This window comes from Nicotiana tabacum, chromosome 4 (genome assembly GCF_000715075.1).
Source record: "Nicotiana tabacum cultivar K326 chromosome 4, ASM71507v2, whole genome shotgun sequence".
In the NCBI taxonomy this organism is placed as follows: domain Eukaryota; kingdom Viridiplantae; phylum Streptophyta; class Magnoliopsida; order Solanales; family Solanaceae; genus Nicotiana; species Nicotiana tabacum.
This window is the reverse complement of record NC_134083.1, coordinates 74,472,935-74,498,986: the sequence shown is the minus strand read 5'-3', so window position 1 is coordinate 74,498,986 and position 26,052 is coordinate 74,472,935. Positions and strand designations below refer to the sequence as shown.

Sequence of the window (26,052 nt, the reverse complement as noted above, 5' to 3'; positions counted from 1 at the left end):
TTCTCAACACTAACCTTGTAGGCGGTGTAACCACTTAGACATTGTACTTAACCTGCAAGATTACAAATGTTACCATTCTCAAAAAAATTAACCTCCAAATACAAATGATACCATTCTCAAAAAAAAAAATAACTTACAAGATTACAATGATTGACATATCAAGCTTAAAATTTTAACTTATGCAGTACATTATAAATGGTCCTAGGAATGATACACCTAACTAATATACATCCACAATAACAACAGAGAACCAAGAATTCTGGGCAATCTCATTAAGAGACTGCAGCTGCTTGACGAGAATGGTGATCCCTGCACAGTTCTTCGGATTCATGATTCAAAGAGGAAACAGCATCGGATTCATGATTCAAAGAGGAAACAGCATCATAGGTGTAAAGCCGTCTTAGTTCCACAAGGATGATTACTGAAGGCTTAAGACTGGCCGGCGACGACTTCTGAACCGCTCCAGTTCCCCACTTCCACCAAATTAGCAAAACATTGATTCTGATCTATTCGTCCTCGCTAGAGCTACACTATAAGAAGCTTGTGCCTAAGGTCAAGTCATTCAAGTTTGACATTATTTGCATCCGTGTGGTTCCAATTTGCTGAGCTATCTCAAGCTGTTCCTCCAATGGGAGCATCTCATAGCTGCAAAATGAACAAAGATATATACGTTAATGATATAAATTCAGATGCAACTATACTGATCACCATTGTCAAACAGATAGAAGTAGACGGTGTATATAAAACACTAAAACATAGTTGGGATGCGTAATTGCAGACAATTCAGATGTCTGAGCTGTCTTATAAGATAATGTTATGATAGATGAAAAGGTAATATAAAACATTAAAACAGAATGATAGAAGAGAAGTGCTTCAGGACTGCCAAGCGATAGGGAGAAACCTAACAAAGTAGAAAGCAAGTTCAACAAGACAATAGTAAAACCAAAAATGTGGAAGTGAATGTTGGGCCTCTAAGGCTTAAACTTGCCCATAAGATGAAAAGTTGCTGAAATATTGATCTTAAGATAGAAATCGGTGTTGTTAAAGGCTCATTTGAGGGGCACTAAGATGCTTAAGTGAGGTGAAGCTCAGGTTGTGCCGCTGTGTGCTTTGCCTCGTTTTACGATTCTTAAGTGCTAGTATAAGGTTGTAAGGTGTGCATCTTATTGCCCGTAGGCTATTCTAAGAGGTCAATTGATTTTGTGACCCATTACAGTTTTTTTAGTTTTATGTCAAATCTCCTAATAAATCTGTTATTTTTTTACACTAAAAGATCTGAAAACTGAACACAAGCGATCTTTGCAGGGTCATTTTCTTCTATTCAGATTGTAAATGGTTATGTTGAACCTTTTCCTCGCTATCTAGAAGATGGTGGCATTAGACAATAAATATAATCAGAAAAGAAATATATTAATTGTTAAAAAAGAGGTTATGAATAATGAATTTGCTACTTATTTAGGAAGAGGAATTTGGAGATTTCCTTTCAAGAAAACTAGTAGCTTAAACTGAATAAGAAACTTAAGCTACATTTTTTTCATCTAAATCAAAATTATAAATTGGTTTTTGAACCTACATGATTTATACTTCATCTACTTCTTTAATCATATCTTTTTTCAATTACTATGTTCATAAACAATGATTTTTCTTTGATTATAGTTTCTTTTCTAGCATTACGTATATAATTTGTATTTTTCCTTCATTGCGACTTTCTTTACGCCCAAGTTTTGGTTGCGCCTGGAGTTTGAAGGCCTAGCAGACCTTGAGCACTTTTTTGTGCTTTTAGCCTTTGATAATGTGAAAAAAATAAAATAAGCATCCAATCCAAAACCTTAAAGTGCTGGGTGGAGTGCCCCAAAACATTATAAATTCTTTTGGAAAACCTTATATAAAGAAAAAGAGATAAGAGTATTAACTCACACATTCCCCGCACGAGTAACCCAGTTATAAGGTTTAAGCACAGACTTAGACTTCTCTTTTTTTTCTTTTTTTCTTTTTTTGCTTAATCTTTTTTGTCCTTTCTTTAGAAGAGTGAACATTGGACTTGAAGTGGGGAGAGGGAGAGAGAGTAGGCTCAAGAGGGAGTATGGAGTCAAGAGGGAGCGTAGGCTCAACATGCTTAAGGACTGGGCTGGGAGCAAATTTAGTCGCTCAATAGGTTGAATTTAGAGAGATATGAGAAGCCCCAAGTGATAGAATAGATAGAGAGGAATGATTGTGAAAATGGACTTACCAAAGTTTGGCACCGATACGACGTGAAAGAATCTAAGAGCCCGTTTGGACATAAGAAATTTTTCACTTTTTTTCGAAAAATTTTCACTTATTTTCGAAATCAGCGTTTGGTCATAAATTTTCCAATTTTCACTTGAAGATGCATTTTGGAATTTTTCTAAAATTTGAAAAACTCCAAAAAGCAGTTTTTCAAAATTTTCACTCAGATCACTCACAAAACTTCAAAAATAACCCAAAATTATATTCATGTCCAAACACAACTCTAATTTTCAAATACCATTTTCACTTGAAAATTTTTTTCACTTTTTTTTGGAATTTTACAATTCTTATGTCCAAACGCCCACCAAGTGTTCAACCCTAAACCTTAAGGTAATGGGTGAGCCCCTTAGGACATTAAAAATCCCTTACTTATAATTGTATGGAGGAAAATTATACACATGCAATCTCCCCAAGTCAATGCAGACTTAGCTAAGAAGAGAAAACAATAAAGTGGTTATTGAACTGGTGGTTTTAACACCAACCAGTTAGGATCAACGCTTAGTTGTTATTACACTTATATTAGATCAAGTATTTTCCAGAAGTTCTTTTAATCTAGCCAAGACTCATATGTCTTCATAGCAACAAGTGTGAGATCTAGAGTACCCCATTTGTCTTAAAGACAAACTACTGTACGCATGGAGTTCTTAAATCTAACCAGAAAGCAAGATACGTTCTTATTCATTTACCACCGAACAAAATATGGTACATATATCTCAATTGTCTAAACAGGGAAGTAAGCAACAGATCAAAACAATTCTGAGTAAACCAAAAAGAAGTGGTCAACAGCTCCAGAGGGCAGAGACTACTTACTGGGATAGCAGCTCATAGTCAACTATGTTGTCTGGACCAGGCCGATGAGCTTTTCCATTTGAACGGAACTGCCGGAATGATCTTGGATTTAGTCCAGCAACATGGGTAACAGCACTGACAAGCTTTTTCTGCAGGGACTGAAGCCTACGAAAAGTAAGTTCATCCAGAGGGGCTATACAGCCAAGGCTGCCATCTAGTGTGCCAAACACTGAAGCGAATCGATTTGTTTTATCAGACCCTGGAGTGGTAGCAGTTCGGTCAGATATAGCGGGAAGCAACTGCAAGCGTAAGAACTTTGTAATGCGAGAACCAACATGGAACTCAGCCCTAGACAGAAGCTTCTGCCCTTTCCAACTTTCTGAAACCTTTGGAGCATAGTAGAATATCTACATTCAAGAATATTATTAAATTAGGATCAGATATCAAGGCCCATCATTAAATTTAAAGAACACAACAAGTCTTTCAAACATTGCTAAAGACAACGACAGTAGCAAGTAACAAAAGATATTTGTTCCTTTGATAGAGAACGCCATGAGAAATGTTATGCAACATCAATGATGCTGACCACGGATATCAGAATGACTATTGCATGTACGACTAGCTATTTACATACTATAACTACGTTGGCGGCCTCAAACTTCTTTAGGAAATTATCATTCTCAGAAATAATAAAATTTCGTGACTTAAATGCACTGCTCACGACATACTCAGTGGCAAAAGCAAATCTGCATCTTTTTCATGCATTAGTATTGTCTGCCGTTGCAGACTCATCCACCTTTTCATAATCAATGTGAGTCCCCATTCTCCAGGCCGATGGAAAAGAAAGCAAATAGTAATGTACAATGCTGGGGCAGAGATATACAGAATGGTGCTTGCTGGCTGTGTTTATCACATATGGCAGGAGAGGAACTTGAGGGTCTTTCAAGGGAAGCAGATCTGAAGAGCAGACTAGCTAGGAGATTAGAATCTGCAAATTTGTATCCTTAGATGATATAGCTGGTCGTTTGTGGTTTAGTAGCTGCTGGGGTTGGGGCAATATGTCCAACTTTCAGCTCTAGTTACTGGGTTTTTTGCTTTGTATTGTACAGTTTATCCTTGGTAAATAAAACCTCTTAAATAATGGAGTTTAGTGGGGCAGGAGGCCGGAAGGGGAGGGGAGCAGAACAGAAAACATAAAAAACAAGTGACTTTCAGGAAGGTCATCCAAAAGGCAGAAACTTTTGCATCAGATAAAAAAGTTATAGTGAACTACATCAGAAAGGCTCCAGTGTTGTTGTTTTTCATTTTGATAAAGTAAATAATTTTATTAATGATGGGAAAATTTCGTATACAAGACGTATACCAAAAAGTAGAGAACCTACACCAGAATATGATTCTCTACGAAAGAAAACCAATCATCCATACACAGAGGCACCTTAGGGGTGTCCAATGTTGTTAAAGGCTTGCCTAAGGCGCACTTAAGCCCTGAAGCTCTGTGAAACCCGGGTTGTGCACTTCGCCTCGCTTAATTGGCGCTTTAGTGTAAGCATCAAGGTGCTAAGGCATGTGCGACTTAACTGATAGGTTCAGACTTTACAGGCACCGCAACATACCTATAGTTTAGTTATATTTTCCCATTCCTTTGCACAAATAATTATTGTTTGTGTTTATAGTTACATTTCTTGCATTATATATCTATTTTTTATTTTGTTTTCTTCATTGGCACTTTTTTTGCTAAATCCCATACTTTAGTTGCACTTTGCGCTTAAAGCTCCCACAGAGCTTAGCGCTTACAAGCTATTAGACTGAATTTGTTGTGTGAACTTCAACTTTCAGAGAATAATGATGGCCTTCAAATAGAATGAGAAAGTTATAGCCTCGACAAAATAGACAAAATATAAAGATAAAATATACCTGAACATTCTTTTGATCATCTGAAACTACAAGACTGAGAGTGCTACCATCAATCAAGAACTCTGTTGCTAAACAGTCAAGGGAACCAAAATCTTTAGCTAATAAGTTAAGCTGAGGCTCTTTCCAACTGATGAAGTATATACTCTTGTGAATGTCTCCAAGAAGAATAAAGTTCTTCACCTATAACATTTACAATATTGAACGAAAAAGGCATGAGAAAAGTTCAGAATATTAATTGTGATAAGCTTAGAGAAAGTAAACGAAGAAACTCCAAATACTATCACGGTTCGATATTGTTTTGTTCAAGAATGAAAAGTATTATACAATTAGATCTTTCATTTTTGAAAACTGACAAGGATTTTGAGAATAAGAAATGAAAACAAGTTATGTGCTCCTCCCAACAGGCGATGCAATTCGTTTTCTAGTTTGAGCGACCAAAAATGATTATTACAACTGCAAGTACTATTGATAGGAGAACCTATAAACCAATAGCAGATTGCTTGCTCCCTTCATCACATTTTGTTCTGGTTATACTTTGATCCCTGTTGAAGCATATACTTGGCGGATGGGTGCAGGGCGGACGATTTTAGAACGGACGGAGCTGTCGCAAAATGATTTATCTCCCCAAATTTTGTAACTGTTACTGATACTGCACAAAATATAGGAACTGCGCCACTTGGATTCACCAAATTATGACAGCATCTATGCACTTTTTACCAAATTATGATTGGAACTCCTCAATCTAGGTGCGCCCCGAAGCTTCTATATGATTAATTCAGTTCTATATGATTAATTCTCAGAGGCACCATAATCTAAGTACCTTCCATAGATGAAAGGGAAAAGTACTGAATGAACACCCAAGTACTTAATCTTCACTGGAAGTATTTGATCTGATTATAAAATGGTTTTTTGGAAGTGAAGGAAAAGCCACTATGAATTGTACTTACAATATTTAGGCTCACAACATGGAGTGGAGGAACATCACAAAAAGCAACTCCATTCAACTCAGACCCCGTCCATTTGTGCAAGATAATTTTAGGACCAGAAGCTATCAACAAGTGACCTTGAAGTGAAGCTAAAGCAGATATAGCACCCTTTAATTCCTTTGAGTAGACTTCTGAGACCTGAAATGATTTCGAAGGACAGAGGTAAAGGTCTCATTTTGCCAACAAAAAAAGAAATATGAAAGTGAAAAGCCATGTGATGGAAGATACCAAAGTTCGAGAATTATCAGCATTTCGGTCTATAGAAAACAAAAGCACGCGCCCTCTTGCAGCAACATCCTCCCCTTGCACATAAGCAGTCCCAACTGCCAATAGTGTTTCATTCTCTCTTGTTGTTGTATTCTGTTGTACAAATTGAAAGATAGAGGAAACTATCAATTTGTGAAAGAAAGACTCCTCATATTCCTACTCAAGTGGTGTTCCAGCAGAGCTCCTGTTTTTGCTTCTTTTTTTTTTTCCTCTTCTTGCTGTGTGTGTGTGTGTGTGTGGGGGGGGGGGGGGGGGTTTGTTTGGAGAGAAGGAGAAAAAAATCCAGGTAGCATTTTAATTGACCTAGTGACAATTAGGGAAATAAAAAAACTCCTTCCTTGCCTATGAGAAGTATAATTATGTATTTTCAAACAGATCACTTAAAGGAGAAACTTTCAAAGGGCAACTGGAGCTTCAAAAACTCTAGTTTAGGGAAATGTAACATTCAACGGAGAAAATGCAAAGAGGAGTTGAATGTATATACCACTAGAAACAGAATCTTGTATTTCCCAAATTGGATTTTAAAATTGTAGATTCTCTTAAACCAATTCTCCCCAGATTTTTTATTCTCGATAGACCAGGCTCAATGATAAGAATCCAACCAGAAGGTTGTAACTTGACCTTCAAGAATTGAATGGTAAAAGTGTGGTCCATAAGATTGACCTTCACCAACTGCGGAGGAGGTTAAGAATCCAACCAGAAGGTCGTAACTGAGGAGGAGGAGAGATTGCACTTGTTATTAAATTGTTCCCTTCTTTTACTATAGTAGTAGTTCTTTTCTATAAGGAAACAAAAAAAATGAGGAATAAAATTGAACTCACAAGTAAAGTAACCACCCTCACAGTCAGAGCATTTTCAGAACTTTGCATAGGAATACTTGCCCTTGTTTGCCAGGGCCCACCAGATTTGTCTGGTTCCATAATCCGCACCTCAAATTCTTCTATAGGGTAGTTCCCTTCAAAATTTATATTATCAGGATCAAACTGGTGGCCAACTTCTTGATCAACTATAGTTGATAGGACTTGATTCAATGGCTTAAGAACCTGTCAGAAATAAGTAAAACTGTATGAGAACTCCATTAAGCCAGTAAATATTAATGCTAGCCTCTTTTCCACCAATGATTCACATTTTCCTTTTATTTTATTTTTGTTCCTTTGTATGTGTTTGACTGCTGGGGGGTTTTATTATCTGGAGGTCACACAGAAAGCTGACCATAACTGCAGTCGACTAATATGTTGTGCATTCATGCGTGGGAAGGTTATGTAATATTCATGTTGGTGTAAGGTTTATGCCTCATCTCTGAAATTAGCAGCCTTACAACATATATTAAGACATTATTAACAAACCAAGAACAGATAACAGAAGCAGGAACATATACTCACTGGAACTGAAACTATAATTGGGTAAAGATTCTTCTCAGCAAAATAAGTAACTTGATGTGGTGTTCCCTTCAGTGGTATCTGCATCTCAGTCCCAAAATAAAAGATAAGAAAGACGGGAAATTTTAAAATTCGGATATCCAATGAGAGAAATAAATATCAACTTTCTGCAGTAATGATATTGTCTAATTAATTTGAAAATGTTCGCAACAGTTTATATGCATAACTATAGTTATTTGTGCAGACTAGTAGTTCAACAACTACTAGATGTAATTGTCTCATAGCTATGAAATTATACTAATAAGTCTCACTAATCAATCAATTAGTTTACCACTAGACAAATTCCCTTCAGTTAGTAATCAATTTCATCAATCAATTAGTTATCCATTACACAATCATATTATCTTTGTTGAAGCTCTCATGGGAAATGCCAAAAATTTACACCCCTATCGACAAAAAGGATATCCATACAAGCACAGTTATTGTGACGTCTTAATTCATCAAAAGCAAAACAATCCTAATATATCTAAGGATCAATTTAAAAAGATATAATAAAAAACAAAAGATTTTGAATTCCTTAAAAGTATGTCTTTTGCAACAATAACAACATACCCAGTATTATCCCACACCGTGGGGTCTGGGGAGGGTAGTGTGTACGCAGACCTTACCTTGTGAGGAAAAGTATGTCCTTTGCAGTTATATAAAATAGAAAAACACAGAAGTAACATTAGAAACAAGCATGACATTTGAAAACAATATTTGTAACATGCATAGTGTAAAATTGAGCAAACATATAACAAGTAAAGAAAATCAGTTAGCTGGTGGCAAAAATGAATTCCCACCTTCTGCACTGGCCAATAGTTGTCATATGACAGGAATGATGGAAGCTGGCAAATTTTTAAAGTGCCCTGCAATGACAACAAGCAATCCATGGATACATGAGCAGAGACAGATGAAAGTCGGAACAAGCACAATTTCATTACCATACCTGGGCTGTTACGTAGATAAGTCCGTGATTACAGTTGACATTATGAAGAACAGTGACCGCAACGATAGGTCCGTCACACAGCTGCAGCAACAAAGCAACACTTATCAAGAAGAGCAAACATAAAGCATAAACAACCCAGGGTGAAAAGTCTGCAGCTTAGATAACAAAGTATATAGGTGGAATAAATGGTATTGTGGTGCCAGGAAAGTTGTGCTTCAAGGCAAGGCCATGATTTCCTGATTCATTCTTCACGCCAGACGCCACAACACGCAGCCTAAACGAGCATCACTTTAATCTAAATTCACTGATCCCTTGACTCTTTACCCAGAAAAAAACAACTAGAATATGTCAAATACATATGGGAGCAAGTAAACAATAACCTGTGGATGTACTCTAAGTCGTTCACGAAATACCATGAACCAAGATGGCCTGGACCCGGTGAGAAATAATCCTTGAGAACCACCAATATTCTTAAAGACACTCATTCGCTGTGATGGGGTTCCAGATGGCATCTCTTCCTTTGCATAATTCTCTACTGGAACCCGAACAAATCTTAAATTTCTGAGCCTAGATGCATTTGTACTGCTAAGACCAATGGAATTCTGTGACGAAACAGATCCATCAACTTTAGAAGAATTCTCTGATCCTTCAAAAACATATGCATGATAACACAGAATCGTCCCATCAGCTAATATCCCAAAAAGAAAAGGGCGGGAATATAGCCCTATCCACCTATGCATCATCAACTCCGCCACGTTTATCTTCATGTCCTTAGCATTCTCGTTCTGTCCAGGGCCCATAACATCCTCAGTATTTTTCTTCAGACCATTCACTGGATCTTGGATAAAGGTGTCGACAAGGTGGGTCCTTCCAGATACGAATTTATCAACGGAGAAAACACAACTAAAATTGGGAACATCAAATATTTCAAGAGTACCATTTTCATAGCAAACAACACAATACACATCACCCTGATCATGGGTTACCCCATCTGCACCATCAATTGCCTCTCCCATGCCAGAAGAAAGCCAAGCATCAGTACTAGTCTTCCTGAGCCAAGGTTCGGGGCCTTTATCATGATATAGAGTACAAGCAGATACTGACTTTTTTGAGCTTTCAAATATTGATGGAACAGTAACAGAAACAGAGCACGATGATGGATCTGAAGAGGAACAATAATGTCAGTGTGGAAGAGAAACACAGGATAAATGCAAAAGTCGAGCGTAAACAGAGACATGTTTCAAGACAAAAAGGGAAAGACTTAAACTGCGAATTATGGAGTTATATTAACTCGCCCAGGCCTTTCAGAAATAACTGCATCTACTTAGACTACAGCTTGTACTATTCACTAATTCAATATGATTCAGGCCAGTAGTAAGTCCCTTGGGAAATGTGCTACATGTATTAGCTTGTTTCAAGTTCATCTTAGGGTCAGTTAAGTCATATTTCATTTCTATCGCGATTAATACGGACTAGATCAATATGCTTTCAGTATCAATTTAAGTATTGATAACAAAGGTACTAAGGGGCGTTCTGATAGTTTTTCTTGCCAGTAGTTAAAGTACAATGTAAAGAGCATGTAAAAAACAAATAAACAAATACTCTACAAAGTTATATTCTCAACTAATAGCATAGAACAAATAAGCAACACTATATAAAATCTGTAATCTGTTAAGCTAGAACAAGATTTTATCAAATTAAGCAACGAAGAAAGAGTTTGCTTGTTGGTTAGCACTGCAAGAAGAGGGGTAGAAATTTACAAAAGCAAATAAGTTTCATCTTAGTAGATATACCTCCCGCAAGAAGCTGAATACTTCCATTTGTCATTCTTAGTAAAACATAAGGGTCAGCTATCGAAACAGAAGATACGATAGAACTATCAGAACTCGAGCCAGATTCCACATTTGAAGCCTTAAAGCTCAGTTCTTGAGTCATAAATGCACCATCAAGAATTCGAGCGCCATGAGCAAACACTTGGATTACTCGACGTCTACATAAACAGAAGTTACAATGTTAAGCTACTTTGAAAAAATTAAAAAACACGTGCAACTGCTCAACATCACCAGCAACTGAAGGATATCAAAAAAATGAATCAGATCTAATTGGTCAATTTTGAAAAGCACTCAGCCAATGGCATAGACGAAACCAAATTCCACATAAAGGAACTAAATTCCTACATTGTCATTCATAACAGCCATAAATAAAAGAATAGATTATAACTTGTTCTCATTTTTTATAAGGTATGACGTATTCTAATTTAAGAAAGCAGGGCCATCATCAAACTCTTCCTTTTGAATCAGTAGTAAGTGCCCATATTGGGGGGGGGGGGGGTTTGACAATCTCCTCCAAATTATTGCACAACTTCTTGAACATAAACTCAGGAGAAGCATATTTCCCCTTTCTTTTTTCTTTTTAAAAGGTGATTATTACAAAAAACAGAAACCAGTTATGACTAACAAAATGATTTATAAATTATACTCTTGTCATTTCAGTTTACATGACCACTTTCTACCTTGGTACTTACAAAAATATTTGAGGCCATTCCATTTCTATGCAACTTTCAAGAATTAAAAATCATTAAATTATTCCAGTTATGGACTTTTGATGTGATATTTTCTCTATCATACTAGCTTTTCACCCACTACTTTAATATTATACTCTACTATCAAAAATCTAATATATAAGTCAACTTAACATCACAGACTCCATAACACACAAAATGAAATGGAGGGAGTAGTTATCAAATGAACAATACTTGCGCACAGAATAAAACGGAGGGAGTAGTAATCAAACAAACCAAAATAATCTAAACTAAACAGGCCAAGGAAAGGAAAGGTTAGACAACATTTGTGCACATTTGGGTCTTGTACCATGAACTATTTTTTTTTACTTTTCTTAGTAAGGTAACAGTTTATCCATCAACACCAAGATGGTACTGGCAATCAAATATTTACAGATTACAGGAACCTTGTGTCTTACAAGGAGTCAAGAGAATCTACAAGTGATTCTGCATCTACAACATAGTTCTCTTTGCACATTGTATGTAACAACTTCTATTCTCAAAACATCTATTATCCTTTTCTTTGCACACAGTTTACACATTGTATGTAACTACTTTTATTCTCAAAACATTTCTTATTCTTTTCTTTCCACACAGTCCATATGCATGCTGGAGCCATAGTACCATGAACTATTGTGCACTGTTTAATTCCTAAATACCCAGTTTAGCAGCACAAAGTTAGGGAAGACAGCAAATACTATATGCCAAAAAGATATTGGAAGGGCAAGGGAAGATATGAACATAATGATTGAGCAAATGAAATCACCTCCCAAATAGATTTCCAGCAGCAATAGTATTTCCTTGAACATAGTAATCGACATTCTCTGTTACCTCCTCCAAATTATTTGCAGTCTGCAGAACCTGCCATAAGAAGATAAGAAAATAAAGTTATGGGCCTCAACATAAGATTTCAATTCCAGCTATAATGCGTAGATTGAAAAATAAAGAAAATACTATATATTTGGAAGCGAAAAGGATACCATTGTACGAGTCTCCAAACTAATAATCAAATATGCATGATATTCATCTTCTTCATCTGCCACCCTTGAGGATTCGTTGAGATGGCTACGTGCACTCTTGTGGTAAACAGTCCAAATTCCCTTGCAACCTGGCAAGGCTTCCTTCACAAAGTAAAATTAAGCATCAAAATTACTTTCTCCGGCTAGATTTATGCATACTGTTCACTAACAGGCAGTGTCAAGATATGCTGAATATCTAAGATTAATTGAAAAAAACATCATAGAACATTTCCCATTAGTCCAAGTTTGATCCTAGTCAAGGTTGTGTAACTAAGAATGCAGAGAAACATAGAAATTCCTAAATGCTTAGCACTTAGAGAAAATCAAAGTCGTCTCCTTGACATCAAGATACGAACAAAGAAAAACAAAGAGAACAATCACATCATTCAACATGAAAATGGTAGTATCATGGTACACATCAAAACTCAGTGCAATTCTGTTCAGCAAAATTTTCAATAAAAATTGAACTTTCTGGTAAGGTGCCCGTACATCAAGTAACTATAGTAGCTATTCCTTCAAGTCACCACCAGTCATGTTGCTCATTAAACATAAAACTAGACAATTCACGGAATTTTCTTCAGTCTCTCCGCATAGAGAACCATCTGAATAACATTTTAACAATAAATACCATGTGCCATGCCCATTTTTAAAAAAAATATCATGTGCCATGCATTGCAAGATTAGCGAGGGGTCCAAATGAGATTGGGAGGAAACATAGTCCTGATGCAGGAAAGCTAGCTTGAGGATATGCATACTGCAAAAACTAGTAAAAAGGAAAAGGAAGGCCAAGGCACTTCAAAACTAATGTAATGAATAAACACGAAACAGGAAGAAAAATAACATTACCTCCTTTTTTCCTGCACCCCCCCCCCCCCAAATAAACAAAGGAAGAGAAAATAGGCAAAGAAAATTTCAGCAAGATGACAAAGACTTAATCAGGTTCTCAACAACACAGCAACCCCAATTATTTTTGTGAGAAGGCACGGGAGAAAATATGATATATATTGATGTTGTAGTATGTGATGCAATACTACATGTGCCCAGATTCAGAATACTTCTTGATTCACTGATTCAGAAAATTTTCTTAGATAGCATAGAATATTCTGCATTTATAGTAGAGCATTTACAATTTTTTGGATAAAGTATAATTGAATATCTGCTTACCAGTTAAGAGAAGACTATAACTACTTAACTTATTATATGCAACCCAAATCTTCTATATAAGGAGCCTCTCTTACACATTGTTGTAGAATCAAGTCATTAAGGAGTTATTTCTCCTTCAATTTTCTCTTTTCATAATATTCTTGTCTCAGTTTGGTGGCTGTTCGGGAAAAAAATTTGGAGGCCATTCTAGCGGCATTGCTATTACTTCTGTTGCTCGTTCTGATGCAATTGCCTATTATCGTTGATCATTCCAATGACATCGTCACCTCCAAGAGCTATCCGACCATTTTTTAATGACTTCTCAAGCAAACAATTTTTCCAAAAGCTACCATTTAGATAAGCAAACCATTTATACATGCATAAATACAGAAGATATGAACCTCTCACCACTTCAAGTTAATATACACCATTAATCAGCAAATCCAACTTTCAAAAACGTATTTCACAAAGTATAATACAAGATTAAAAACACTAACTCTTCAAAGGACAATTAACTCATGTAAATGAGTGTGTGTGCGTGAATGAAATAGAGGATGTGTTGCCAAAAATAAAACACACAACCAAATAGAAACAAACATCCAAATAGCTATTCTTACTGTATAGCTATATGCACAAGAAACTTCTGAAGCTCCCATAAAACGAGTATGACAAAGAAGCAGGAAGAAACCATAAAGTTACAATACAAGCTCTGAAGTTGAGCAAATAACTTGCAATGACAGGATTTAAATCATTTTCCACGATGATGTGATGTGAGTATCAGCACAGTTTCACAGAACACTATAATTAGAAACTGAAAGAGAGCGAACATACTTGGGTTATCATTTCTGGGCGGATAGATTGTTGAAGAACAGACAGAGAACCATTTTTTCCATGGCCTGAACAGCATACCTGACATATCCCAAAGAGATTATGAAGATATCATACTGGCCCAAAAAACAAGTAATAGAGCATCCAAAGGTGATAGAAATTCAATAATAACTTACTATTCTCATTGTAGGTTTTTGTAGTTCAGCCATTAGAATGTTTCATAAACTTCATCAAAAATAACAACTATCAACCCACTTATGAGTTTCAAGCCCTAAAATCTATGACCAGAAGATGATTATCGTTTTTTATTTCTCTTTTTATAACCGAAAAACCCCCCGAAGGCAGTGCTCCACAGTTGAAAACTCGATTGGTAATGGCCCCTCTACCCTTGTCCACTTAAATACCAGGCTTTTGTTAGTAGCGATTTGAACCCAAGACGTGCACCTAATCGGCTAATCCACACATCATGCACTCTTAGCATTTGATCCTAGGGGCTTATTTCTCACATTTTTACTAGAATTACGACCAAACATGATTTGTGGAAGAATGAAATTACAAAAATATAGCCCAGAGAGGTGTGTTGTATTTAACGACCACCACATGATTCTATGGTTCTATTTGAATATTATACATAGAACTGTTAATATCCTTTTTCTTTGATGTTACAACTTGAAAACAAATATGTGAAAGTCTTCTGCATGAAGAAAGGTAACAGGCAAACACAAATCAGTTGTTTAGTTGATCAAAATAAAAGAGGATCAATCAATTGTTATCAAAGGGCTCTAAAAGGAACGAAAAAACATTAATCTCATCATAATCTTCTCCAAAATATCATTACCTCCAATTATCAAATATATATTGAGAGTAGAGATACTGATTAATTTTGATGGATGACATAGATATCGATCCTCAAAAAGGACACTTGGAGGTCGAATGGCATATCAAAGGAGCGATTTCGATGAAATCTTTTTATTGCAGACTACTAGCGAATGACGCGGAACTGCTGCATATCACCATTTGGATAACCAGAGCTCCAGCGAAGGTGCGTTCTTCATGTGGCTGGCAACTAGGTATACTATCCACGTGATGGGTATCTCAGGAAGAGGACAAAGTTTGCATACTAGTTGATGGTACATGTGTAAAACATTGGGAGAGAACGTGAATCGACTATCCATTATCAGGCGGCAAACCATCTAATGGTAGACAGCTTCGAACCTTACACCAGAAACGGTGAAGAATGTACTGACCAGCAAGGCATCAAATGGAGTAGGAGAAAGAGAAGGAAAGCTTGGGTGAAAGTTCCTTTGGCACGGATCCTTTATAACGTGAAACAAATATGCTCTTCATAAGTTGGAATGACGTTGTTCGGGCTCTTAAAGTTGGTGGTCCTTTGATTAGGGTACTTCGTATGGTGGATGGGGTATAGAAAACCACCAATGGGCTATCTTTATGAAGCTGTGGATAGAGCCAAAGAAACTATCGAAGCGTCATTTGAGGGAGATCTGAAGAAATATGAGAAAGTTTTTGAGGTCATTGATAAAAGGTGGTCGGATCAACTCCATCGACCTTTGCATGCAGCAGGCCATATTGTGGACCCGAGATTGTTTTACAAGAATAATAGAGATGGCATTTTAGATTCAGAGGTGCGGGTTGGATACCATAAATGTATTGAGAAGTTGGTCCCCGATACAACGATGGTAGATAAATGGTAGAGAGAAGACAAGCCGGTAGGGTATTTTAGAAATGAGGATGTTGAAATGGGTATGCGGGTATACCAGGTTAGATAAGATAAGGAATGAAGATATTCGAGGAAAGGTGGGAGTAGCCCCCGTGGAGGACAAGATGCGGGGAGCTATGCTAAGATGGTTCGGGCATGTAAAGAGGAGAAGAAGAGACGCCCCAGTAACGAGGTGTGAGAGGTTAACCTTGGTGGACATAAGGAGAGATAGAGGTAGAGGTAGGCCAAAGAAATATTTGGGACAAGTGATTAGACAGGACATGGCGCTGCTTCAGCTTAACGAGGACATGACCCTTGATAGGAGGGTGTGGAGGTCGAAGATTAAGGTAGAAGGTTAGTAGATAGTTGAGTGATTTTCTCTTTTCCATACTAGGAGTATTAGTGTTAGTCTGGTATTTTTCTTATCCCTAGGTTGCTATTACTACTACTACCTTTTGTTTTATTATTATCTTTCGCTTCGGTTTTCTTAGTATCTTGTTGTTGTTACTATTTGTTGTTATTGCTTCTTTTCATCGTTCATTGAGCCGACGATCTATCAGAAACAACCTCTCTACTTTCACAGGGTAGGGCTAAGGTCTGCGTACACTCTACCCTCGCCAGACCCACTTATGGGATTTCACTGGGTTGTTGTTGTTGTTGCTCTCCAAACAAAGAGAAAGCAAGTTAAACCTCTATCATTAACTGCATCCAAGATAGGCTTGTTGTCAACAAGAGAACTAACCAGTTCATAATTACTTTGCTTAGCAATTCCAGTGGCATTTAGGTCGGCATTAATTCTCAGACCATAAGCAAAGTCTTTTAGAGGGCCAACATTGATCAGGGAATCCCTCACTGCAAATGAGAATGCCTTCTGCAATCACCGAAAATCATGTAAATGATGAGGAATGACAAAGGATGATATTAATGATAAAGAGGCGGAAAAAAAATAGCCAAGAAGCCATTCTGTAATCATAAATCGTGATAAATAGCAAAAGTTCCAAGTAAAGAATTATATAGTTTTATAGACAACTTATTGTTCTCCCAATTTTACATGCGTGCTTCAATATTCCGTGAGTCTAGGGTGTCATGATCTTTTTATAATAAGTAGTAGGGTGTCGTATGATTAATAGACATGATTGTATAAATAAAAAAAGTAAGAAATAAAAAATAAGTGCAAGCATTAAGCAAATTCTGCAAGGTGGAAAAGGAACAAGTCATCCCGAAACTATGAAACACTGGGTACACAAACATGACGAGACAACAGCTTTATGAAACTTCAGTGTGCTATATCCTCAAAACAAAATATTTACATAATGATATATTGAAACATTACAAAGTTCCATCAACCAATGTTGTTAAGGACTCGATTAAAGCGCGCCCTGAAGCTCAGTAAAACCCAGGTTGTGCGCTTCGCCTTGCCTATTTGGTACTTTAGTGTAGGCATCCAAGTCCTAAGGTGTGTGCATCTTCGCCAATGGGTTTTGTCTTTAGATCACAACACTAGATAAAAAACACAGTTGACAAAGTGATACATTTGTGGTCAAGAAAACGTCATGACTTGTATTTTAGCGATTAAGAATAATAAATTAGAAATTTAGTATAAGAAAACTAGCCAGTAAAACTCTAAAACTACATCTTTTCATCTAAATCAAAATTTTAAATGGTCTTTGGACTTGATTGACATGATTTTACCTATATATATATATAGTTTTTACATTCTTTTTCCACATAATTATTCTTTTTCAAAGAGTTTAAACGCAAAAAAGTGCTAGAGTCTGGAGCCATTGGGGTTTCCTTCGCTAAAACCCACACTACTTTAATCACACTTTGCGCTAAAAGCTCCAGACTCTAGCACTTTTTTGCGCTTCTTGCTTTGACTACTCTGCCATCAACTCATAACTTGCTTCGGAACACGTCTCTCGTTTCTTTTATTTTTTAACTTATCTATCCTTACCAGAATACTAAATGCTACACCTAAGTGCAAATATATATTTGATATAAACAGCAGATGTCCTTGTCATTTTACTAATTATTCCCAATTAAACTCATATAGCATAGTGGAAATAACCTCTTGCAGAAAAGCAAAGTGAGGCTGCGTACAATAGACCCAATGTGGTCTGGTTCTCCTACCAGATCCCCGCATAGCGGGAACTTAGTACACCGGACAGCCCATCTTTTTAAAATCATATATCATAACAGAATATAGTCTTCACAGAACACAATTCACCTGTGCTGATTGTGCATTATTTGGAGCTGTACCATATAAGGAAAGCTCTTCGCCATTAATCATATCTTGCAATGCATCCGAGGATGACCTTCTTAGCCTCTTTGCAGAAGGAGTGTCACTTTCAATATCTCCAACCTGCACATGTAAGCAAATAGCAACAGGATTTTAGAGAAAGCAAAGCCAGTACCCTTAGAAAGAGAGGCAGAAAGGAAAGTAACACATAGAACCACTAAGCATTATTAAACGACTAGAAATTGTGAAATACCCAATGTGCATCATTTCAAAAGTAATTTTTAATCTATTCATATCAAGTACAAATTAATTTTAAAGTAAAAAATTTTAAGTAGTAAGTTTGAAGGAAAAATAAAAAAACAGGAAAGACTGTGCAAAAAACTAGGGACTGCAGTATATTGATGAGCCTATAATTTTTATGATGGCAGAGGGATCGTGGGTGCAATCTAGGGTACAGGCATTCAGGAAAGAAAAAAAAATCAATGGAGGCAGTTACTCAAAGGGGTATATATTTATAAGGTTATAGATTACAGAGAAAAACAGTACATATAAATAAGGAATATGCAGAAGAAAAAAATAAACTGTAAAATACTAGCAAAAAGATCAAGCTACTTCAGCTAAAATCATGACACAAACCTCTTCCTGCACCCCAGGAGGCAAAATTGACCCTCCCAGACCACAAGTAAACTGCACGAGCAAACTATCTCCTAGGCGACTGCCCAAAAAGAATAATGAGTCTCCAATTGTTGTAATTCCCTGGAAATAAGAGAAAACCGTTTGAATTGCACAAACACACACAAAGCGAGACATACATACGTACATACATACATATATATATATATATATATATATATATATATATATATATATATATATATATATATATATATATATATATATATATATACACACACACACACACACACACACACACACACACACACACACACAAGCAGTTGCTCAAGGAGTTAAAGTTCGGAGAAATAAGCAAGATGGAACTAGTGTGTGATAACCAAGCTGCTCTTCATGTTACGTCAAATCCGGTGTTCCATGAGAGGACTAAACACATTGAGATCGACTGTCACTTTGTCAGAGAAAAAATACTTTCAGGAGAAATTGTTACAAAGTTTGTAAAGTCGAATGATCAACTAGCAGATATTTTCACTAAGTCTCTTATTGATTCTCGTATTAGTTATATATATATATATATATATATATATATATATATATATATATATATATATAGAGAGAGAGAGAGAGAGAGAGTAGATCCATAAATTAAAACGATCCAGAATTCAAGAGGTAGCCAACCGATGTAAGTACTGAAGCTCTTGATTTTGAAAGGTCGAGCTTTTGAACGATTCTGCAGAAACATTAAAATAAAATTAAAATCGCAGCACATCACTTCAAACTCTAGGTAATAGCCAATCAAAGGCTGTAAAATGTCGCATAGCAGGAAATTTCTAGACTCCTGGTGATAGGTAAAAACAAACTGTATATGTTCAACTAAATTACCACTTTGATTCAATGCATCAGGACATGAGGAAAAAAAAGATTCAATGTATCAGGACAAGAGAGTAAATTTTCTCAACTCTCAAGTCAACATAAGAATATATTCTCAAAAAACAAAAAAGAAAATACTAAGCAACGAATTCCTAAATTTTTCCTTCATAAATTAGTGGGCAAAAAGGCATTACCTCCCATCATACATAATTGTCAGAAGAAGTAGCTCCCCTGTTTTAGTGGACAGCATTGCCACATCATTTGCTAACCAAGTTGCATTAGCTGCATCTAACTCCACAGTAAAAGATGATCTTGGCATTTCTTGACTAGAAGTAACCATAAGGACGTATCACAAAATTAGATAAAAACCTAGGACCCATTCTCATTGTAAAAACTGATCAAATCAACAAAGTGCCTTGAAATGAGCAATCAAGGGGGTGGATCAGTGCACAATGACTAAAGAAAAGGTAAAGGAGCATGAAAAATGGCATACACTTAGGATAGAGTACAAATAAAACCATATTAAGTGTGAAGGAAAGTTGTAAATCAGAAAAAAGCAAGCTCATAAAATAAAACAAAAGGGTGGTATTCACGACAGCCAGCACAAAGAAAATAAGTCTAATTCATTTAAGAATCCAAAGATTTAAATCAATTCTGATACAGACTAACACTGAGAACTAGCCGTATGCAGCAAATAAAAGCAAACAACCACCATTTTCAAGACTATTGTACATGAGCTAGCTTTTGAGGTTGAGTTAGGCCCTAGGTTCATTTCTTTACATGTTATCAGAGTTTACCACTATGTTATGTTGTCCACGCTCCAGATGTTTAACTTTGAGTGTGCACCGTACGAAGATGTTACAGACTTAAGAGTCTCACAATAGTTGACAGTATAGGTTGTTGTTTCTTTATATAGTCTTGTGCAACCTGGTTGAGTTTTCCTAAGGTCCATTTTCTTAACAATCTCAAATGTTAAATGTACTTCCAGCGGATAGAAAGAGAACTTTTTCTTTTTCAATATTCAAGTAGAAACAAAACATGCCATGTTATGTTATTGGCCATATTTATGATCCTAATAAATGAAAGTGAAGCTGAAGCCTGGAAGTATTTATAATTTTAGAATAGAGTGAAGCTGCAGGAATGGGTGAGGGAGAGTGCAAGGACAGTAAAAACTAAGGGAAAAACCTGCTATCACCAAAGAAGGCAAAATTGTTCAACGCCAACGAACAAGAAGATGACTGCAAAATACGCAGATCAAAGTCAGCACATGAAAATATAGTATGCAGGAAAGCTGTAAGAATATGTTGAAGGAATAAGCAGATTGTAAATCTCATGAAGATAACAGACCTGGCTGTGATAATGGATTGAGTTCGCACCAATAACAAGTACTCCACCAATAGGAGATGGCACAGCAAGAAGTTTATATGCATCATGAGGGAGATCCTGCAGAAAAAAGAGTAAGTGAAGTCTAATGTAGGAAATATATAATTAAATGGAGTAAGGTTCAAGCAGATTTTGACACTGTAATATCCATAATAAGCATCCCAAATTCATGAAATGATAAGTTACGATGAATGTCCATCTTAGTGACACAGTTCAGCACTGGTTGAAGAGACGAGAAGAACACGAGAGGAAAAATAAAAGGAAAATGGAAAACGAAAAGGATTAAAAAAAACTAAGAGATAACATGACATTTAACTCTCAGCCTAAGATGTTAAGAAAACTAACAGCGGGCTGAAGCTTCTTACCGAAATGAAAAAGCAGGTTCATTGTTCTACATTTTATAAAGTTCCAGAATAAAACGTTCTGTTAAAGAGGGAAGTAATTTTGCACTATGCTCTTTAAATATTTTTGTGAAATATCATGACATTTATTTGAATCATCATCCTTTGAGCACCCAAGTGTCTACCAAATCAACTCTCTTTGATAAGTTCAAATCACCTTTCCATTACCAAGTCCTAGTATGCAACATCTTGTTTTCCACACTGTAGCACCTTTATCTCAAAATTACCTTTTGTTAAGCAACATGGTTTTTACTTTTGTACTGCAGGAAACAAAAGTAATAAATCTTGCACCACAGGAAACGACTAATCGGTGGCAACAACATCGTAACTCTCAGGTTCAGATTGTTGGTAGAGGAAGATATTTTGAGGGAAGGAAATGTAAAGAGACTGAGAACAAAACAAAAAAAAAAAAAAAAAAAGGAGGAAGAATACAAACAAGGTCAAAAGAAGTACTATGGAGCTGAAGGCCATCATCAAGTGTATGTATAGTGGTACTTCTTAAAAATAGCGGAAGTAGACCCTTTTTAACTTTTAGCTGCCTTCCTTACCTAATTTACACCAGCAAACCCAAAACCGAAAAAGAAAGAAATCTGATACAGTTCTTTTTGTAATAACCGAAAAATCCCCAAGGGCTAGTGGAGTACGGTTTGAAACTCAGTGGATAATGGACCCACCTGTCTACCTTCTCCTCTTAAATACCAAGCTTTAAAATCTGATGCAGTTATCATCAGTAAATAGCTCATATAGAGTATTATCCTTTCCCAGTTTTCTCTTTTCACTTTGCTTCAAGCTAATAAGAACATCTATAAAAAATGCTGGTAAAATAGATCACTGTAACTTACAACAGCTGACCATATCAGTGGATGCTGCTTCAATGTTGTACTAATACTAAAAGCAGAGGCCATACAAGTATGATGTTTCCAAGAGACGCGGCCAGCCCAAGTAAGTTCCCTTTCATGAAGGATAACCATGACCGGCTCAATATAACCTGCATAAAGGCGCATTACAAAGTTCAAACTGGCAACATGAGTAACTGCAGGTGGTGGAAACAAAAGAAGAGCTTTAGACTTGAAGGACAACGTGAATCACCATTATCAATAAATTAATTAGATAGGAAAAATATAAGATTATGAAAGAAATAGAAGTCAACCAATCTACTTGTCGCCAAATAGACGTCAACTGAATCAGTCGTCATTGTGAAGACGCTCATCAAAGTCTTCTTTTTTTTCCCTTTTTTTGGGACAACCGAGAAATCTCCAAGGGCCAGTTGTTGCATTGATCGAAATTCGGGTCCCACCCCTCTACCCTCCTCCAATTAAATACTTAGCTTTTTGTTCGCGGTAGGGTTGGCACTCGTGATGTGCGTCTGATCCACACATCATGAGCTGCGCTCTACCACTGAACAAAGCCCTGGGGCACCATTAGAGTACATTTTCACAGCCAAGAAATATAAATCTATTACAGAAGATAACAAAAATGCTCCAGTTCTGATATCTGTTAAGAAGTTACAATATGTTATAACAAAGTTTACCCATGTACATTGACCATCACCATTTACATGGGGGAAAAACAGAAATCCAAGACTCTCTAATGTTCAACCTCAGTTTTATTCTTGCAATACCAGCGGAATAATGACTGTGTGATAGTGCTCTCTCCACGTTATTAAAAATCAATGGGGAAGGGGGAAAAAGTTTAAAATGATACAGGAGGAACAGCTGGGGTATACCTACCATGAAGAAATATGAAATCTTTGACATGCCTCACATCAAGATCCCGTAAGGTGATGATATATGATGATTCGATGCGAGCTGAGGCACCTCCAGAACTAAAAGCACTGTCCTCACCAACTAAGCTAGAATTGATCTAAAATAAGGATAAATCACTTGAAATTATAAGCAAATCATGATAATCCAAACCACATAGATGGAAAGAGTAGTAGTTCAGGCATATTGACTTAATCCTTTCAATTACACAAAGAGAACCACACCAACAGATTACGACACTTTAGCATGCTATTCACAATATTTTTTCTTTTTTTTATATCGGTGGTGTCTGGACCACCGAGCAGCCTATCTGATCCCCTAGCACAGGTTGCCAAGTAATCTTGCACACCAATGCTAGAGCAGATTGGCTCACACGTAGTGTGGCAGATTGTATTTGAACCTGGGATCTCCAAGTTGCCACTCCTATTCCTCAACCACTATGTCATTCCCTTGGTGACTACTGTAGACACAATACTATAGATTCAGTCACTCCCAAATCTCAAGGATATACATATCATTGACCAAAGAAAAGCAACTATCACCAGATATATTTCTTTTTGACTTGATACTGTTCTCTGTTAGTACTGCCTGTGAAAATTAATCAGCTAAGCTCATAAATAATATGAAAGCAAAAGCTTTTCATTCAATAAATCACCCTTTTCAACAGGCTTAAAATGGGTAATGCCAAGAACTACCACAGAATTGTATAACTGTTGGAACAGAGGTAGAAAGAGGAGCAAGAGGACACTTTGGTGGAACACAATCCCAGCACGCATATGGTGGACTCCTTGGAAGATAAGGAACATCAGATGTTTTGAAGACGAAGCTAACTCAACTCAAGAGATCAACTTTAACCGCACATGTTTGCTTTCTTTTTTCTGTATAGAGGAATTTGTAAATAAAGCAGGAGCAATACTTATGCCTCTTAATATCCTATAAGATTGGGAAGGATTTCTTGTTTTGGTCTTCTCCTCACTAATAAATATTACAGCACCTCCTTAGTGGTAGCTTATATTACCTTTCTCTCAAATAAAAAATAATATTAGGTGAACTGTCCCTTTGTGAAATCAGATAAAATAATATCAAAGTACATAGTATAACAACTTTTATTCAAGTTTCAGCAGTGGGTTCTGCATTCTAGCCTATACTGGTAAGTTATGAATAGGATAACAGGAAGAAGGCTGGCCAGCAATGTCTGACCGTAAATGGTTTTGGCATGATTAGTCCAAAACAATTAGGGATACAGAAGGATTAGTTGGGATAGATGCATCTTCCAAAATATTAAGCAACCAACGTTCAGGTTAGCTAAGAAAGTAAAAAAGGCAGCAAAAGAAAACCTCAGCAGCCTTGAGTATTATCATCTGTTGTTCGAAAGCAAAGACTCCAGCGCATCTTCCCTGCGGATCAACCTTGATAATCGGCCCTTTATCAAATGATTCTCGTCCTCTTTTTAAATGAAACCAGTCTGGACCTTCAAAACAGTGCATTGAGCTGGAAGGAGAGAAAAAAAAGGAAATTTCCAATGTAGTTTGTCAGTTATCATGCTTAAATGATAAAGAAACAGGAAATAGCGGGCAACATACTTAATGTTAAGTGTGAAAGATTTGAAAATTCATAGGGTAGAACGTATTGAGTTACAATTTTGATGAATTTTATAAGGTTATAAGTTTTCCAATTAAAAAGAGCAGAGACTTTAAGAGCAAGTATAACAGTGAACTCAAGTTATAGGTAGCAATATAAATAAATTTGCAGAAGCTGGGAATCTTCATTAAAAGGTCCAATAAGATTACACATCAATATGGAAATCGTGGAGCACCCAGAGTTGTTTAAAAACATAATAACAAGGGAGGTGCTTAAATCTAACAAAATTCACCACCTTGACTAGAACGTCAACAATAATTTTATTTTCCTTGTTCGTGTTTTTAGATGTGGTGCCGGGCCAGCTTTGTGGCACCTCGATTTTTCCACTAGGTACCTACAGCCTCTCTCTTTTTTGGTTCTTTTGGCTCAACATCTCATTTTCCCCAGATGTTTTTGGGCTCACAAATGCATTAGTAGCAGTTTACCTAGTAAGTAGTCCATGTGTGGTGTCGTCGAACTCAAGAACAGACATTTTAGCATCTTCAAAAGTTAAAATAATGGAATCTCTCCTTCTCCCACCATCAACTCCTCCCGCTGTTAACACTCCCATTGAATATATATTTCCATGCAGCCTACACATATTACACACAAAAAAAAAAAACTTTAATAATAAAAATATCTAAAAACGGTCTTATGATATTTTTTCCAAACTGAAATACCTGTAATTGCAAACGAGCTCAAGTGAAGCAGCAGAAATACCGGCCATGAGGCCACCACGTTTCACTTCGGCGGCTTCTCTGGAGGATGCTTGTTCAACCCTAACCAAGTAAACTTCAAGCACGTTTCCTGCCGAGACAACGAGGTTCGGGATAGGTCCAAGTGGCTTGGTGGCTGGCCAATCGGAGTCGACGTCGGCTGTGTGAATTTGCGGGGTGAAATCGGCGGCGGAGTGAGTGATGAATCCAGCGGCACAGTTCTCGATGCCGGTGGGGCAATGCATTGTCTTGCACGCCGCGAAACTCATCTTTGCAGCTTCTACGGCAACGTTTCTTTGGCCAATTGAAGAACTGAGGGAGAAATTGAAGGCTAGGGTTTTTTGCTTAAACCCGTGATTTGAGTTTGGCGGGAGGATGAGCTGTGGCCTGTGGACTGACAGACCAGTGAGCAGTGAAAAGTGTGTGTAATTACAAATTTGATTTGCCGGACGGGAAGTCCGCTTCTTTGTCGATATAATTTCCAACGGGGTGTGTGAAATCGTAATTTACCCACTGAATTTTACAACTTTAACAACACCGACACTATTCACCTTTTCTAAACGACCTCA

General features: G+C 36.8%; 1 protein-coding gene across 2 annotated transcripts; it reads right to left on the bottom strand.

Moving 5' to 3' along the window:
* Nucleotides 1-20: 20 nt before the first annotated feature.
* Nucleotides 21-26,052, bottom strand: LOC107767638 (cleavage and polyadenylation specificity factor subunit 1). 2 transcript variants are annotated; one of them, XM_075252004.1, is made up of 26 exons: nucleotides 25,448-26,052; nucleotides 25,214-25,360; nucleotides 24,485-24,638; nucleotides 23,115-23,247; nucleotides 22,227-22,372; nucleotides 20,948-21,043; nucleotides 20,786-20,838; nucleotides 19,795-19,926; nucleotides 19,409-19,460; nucleotides 18,734-18,853; nucleotides 18,086-18,220; nucleotides 16,601-16,729; nucleotides 14,145-14,222; nucleotides 12,132-12,272; nucleotides 11,918-12,012; nucleotides 10,385-10,581; nucleotides 8,972-9,753; nucleotides 8,592-8,672; nucleotides 8,446-8,511; nucleotides 7,607-7,684; nucleotides 7,046-7,267; nucleotides 6,186-6,317; nucleotides 5,919-6,095; nucleotides 4,972-5,151; nucleotides 3,079-3,464; nucleotides 21-645 (listed from the first exon to the last, which is right to left on the bottom strand). In XM_075252004.1, the coding sequence occupies exons 1-26, from the start codon at nucleotides 25,750-25,752 to the stop codon at nucleotides 531-533; spliced, it is 4,332 nt and encodes a 1,443-aa protein (XP_075108105.1). In that variant the 5' UTR covers nucleotides 25,753-26,052; the 3' UTR covers nucleotides 21-530. The 2 variants fall into 2 exon arrangements, with proteins under 2 accessions (XP_075108105.1, XP_075108106.1); XM_075252005.1 differs by having other exon boundaries at nucleotides 16,601-16,726.

What these genes read in the sequence shown, in the direction of transcription:
- LOC107767638 (XM_075252004.1), bottom strand. Translation starts at nt 25,752, where the DNA reads ATGAGTTTCGCGGCGTGCAAGACAATGCATTGCCCCACCGGCATCGAG. An exon ending in CACTGATATGGTCAGCTGTT is followed by an intron (nt 21,044 to 22,226) that starts GTAAGTTACAGT and finishes TTTTTTCTGCAG; the next exon opens with GATCTCCCTCATGATGCATA. An exon ending in GCCCAGAAATGATAACCCAA is followed by an intron (nt 12,273 to 14,144) that starts GTATGTTCGCTC and finishes TACTTTGTGAAG; the next exon opens with GAAGCCTTGCCAGGTTGCAA.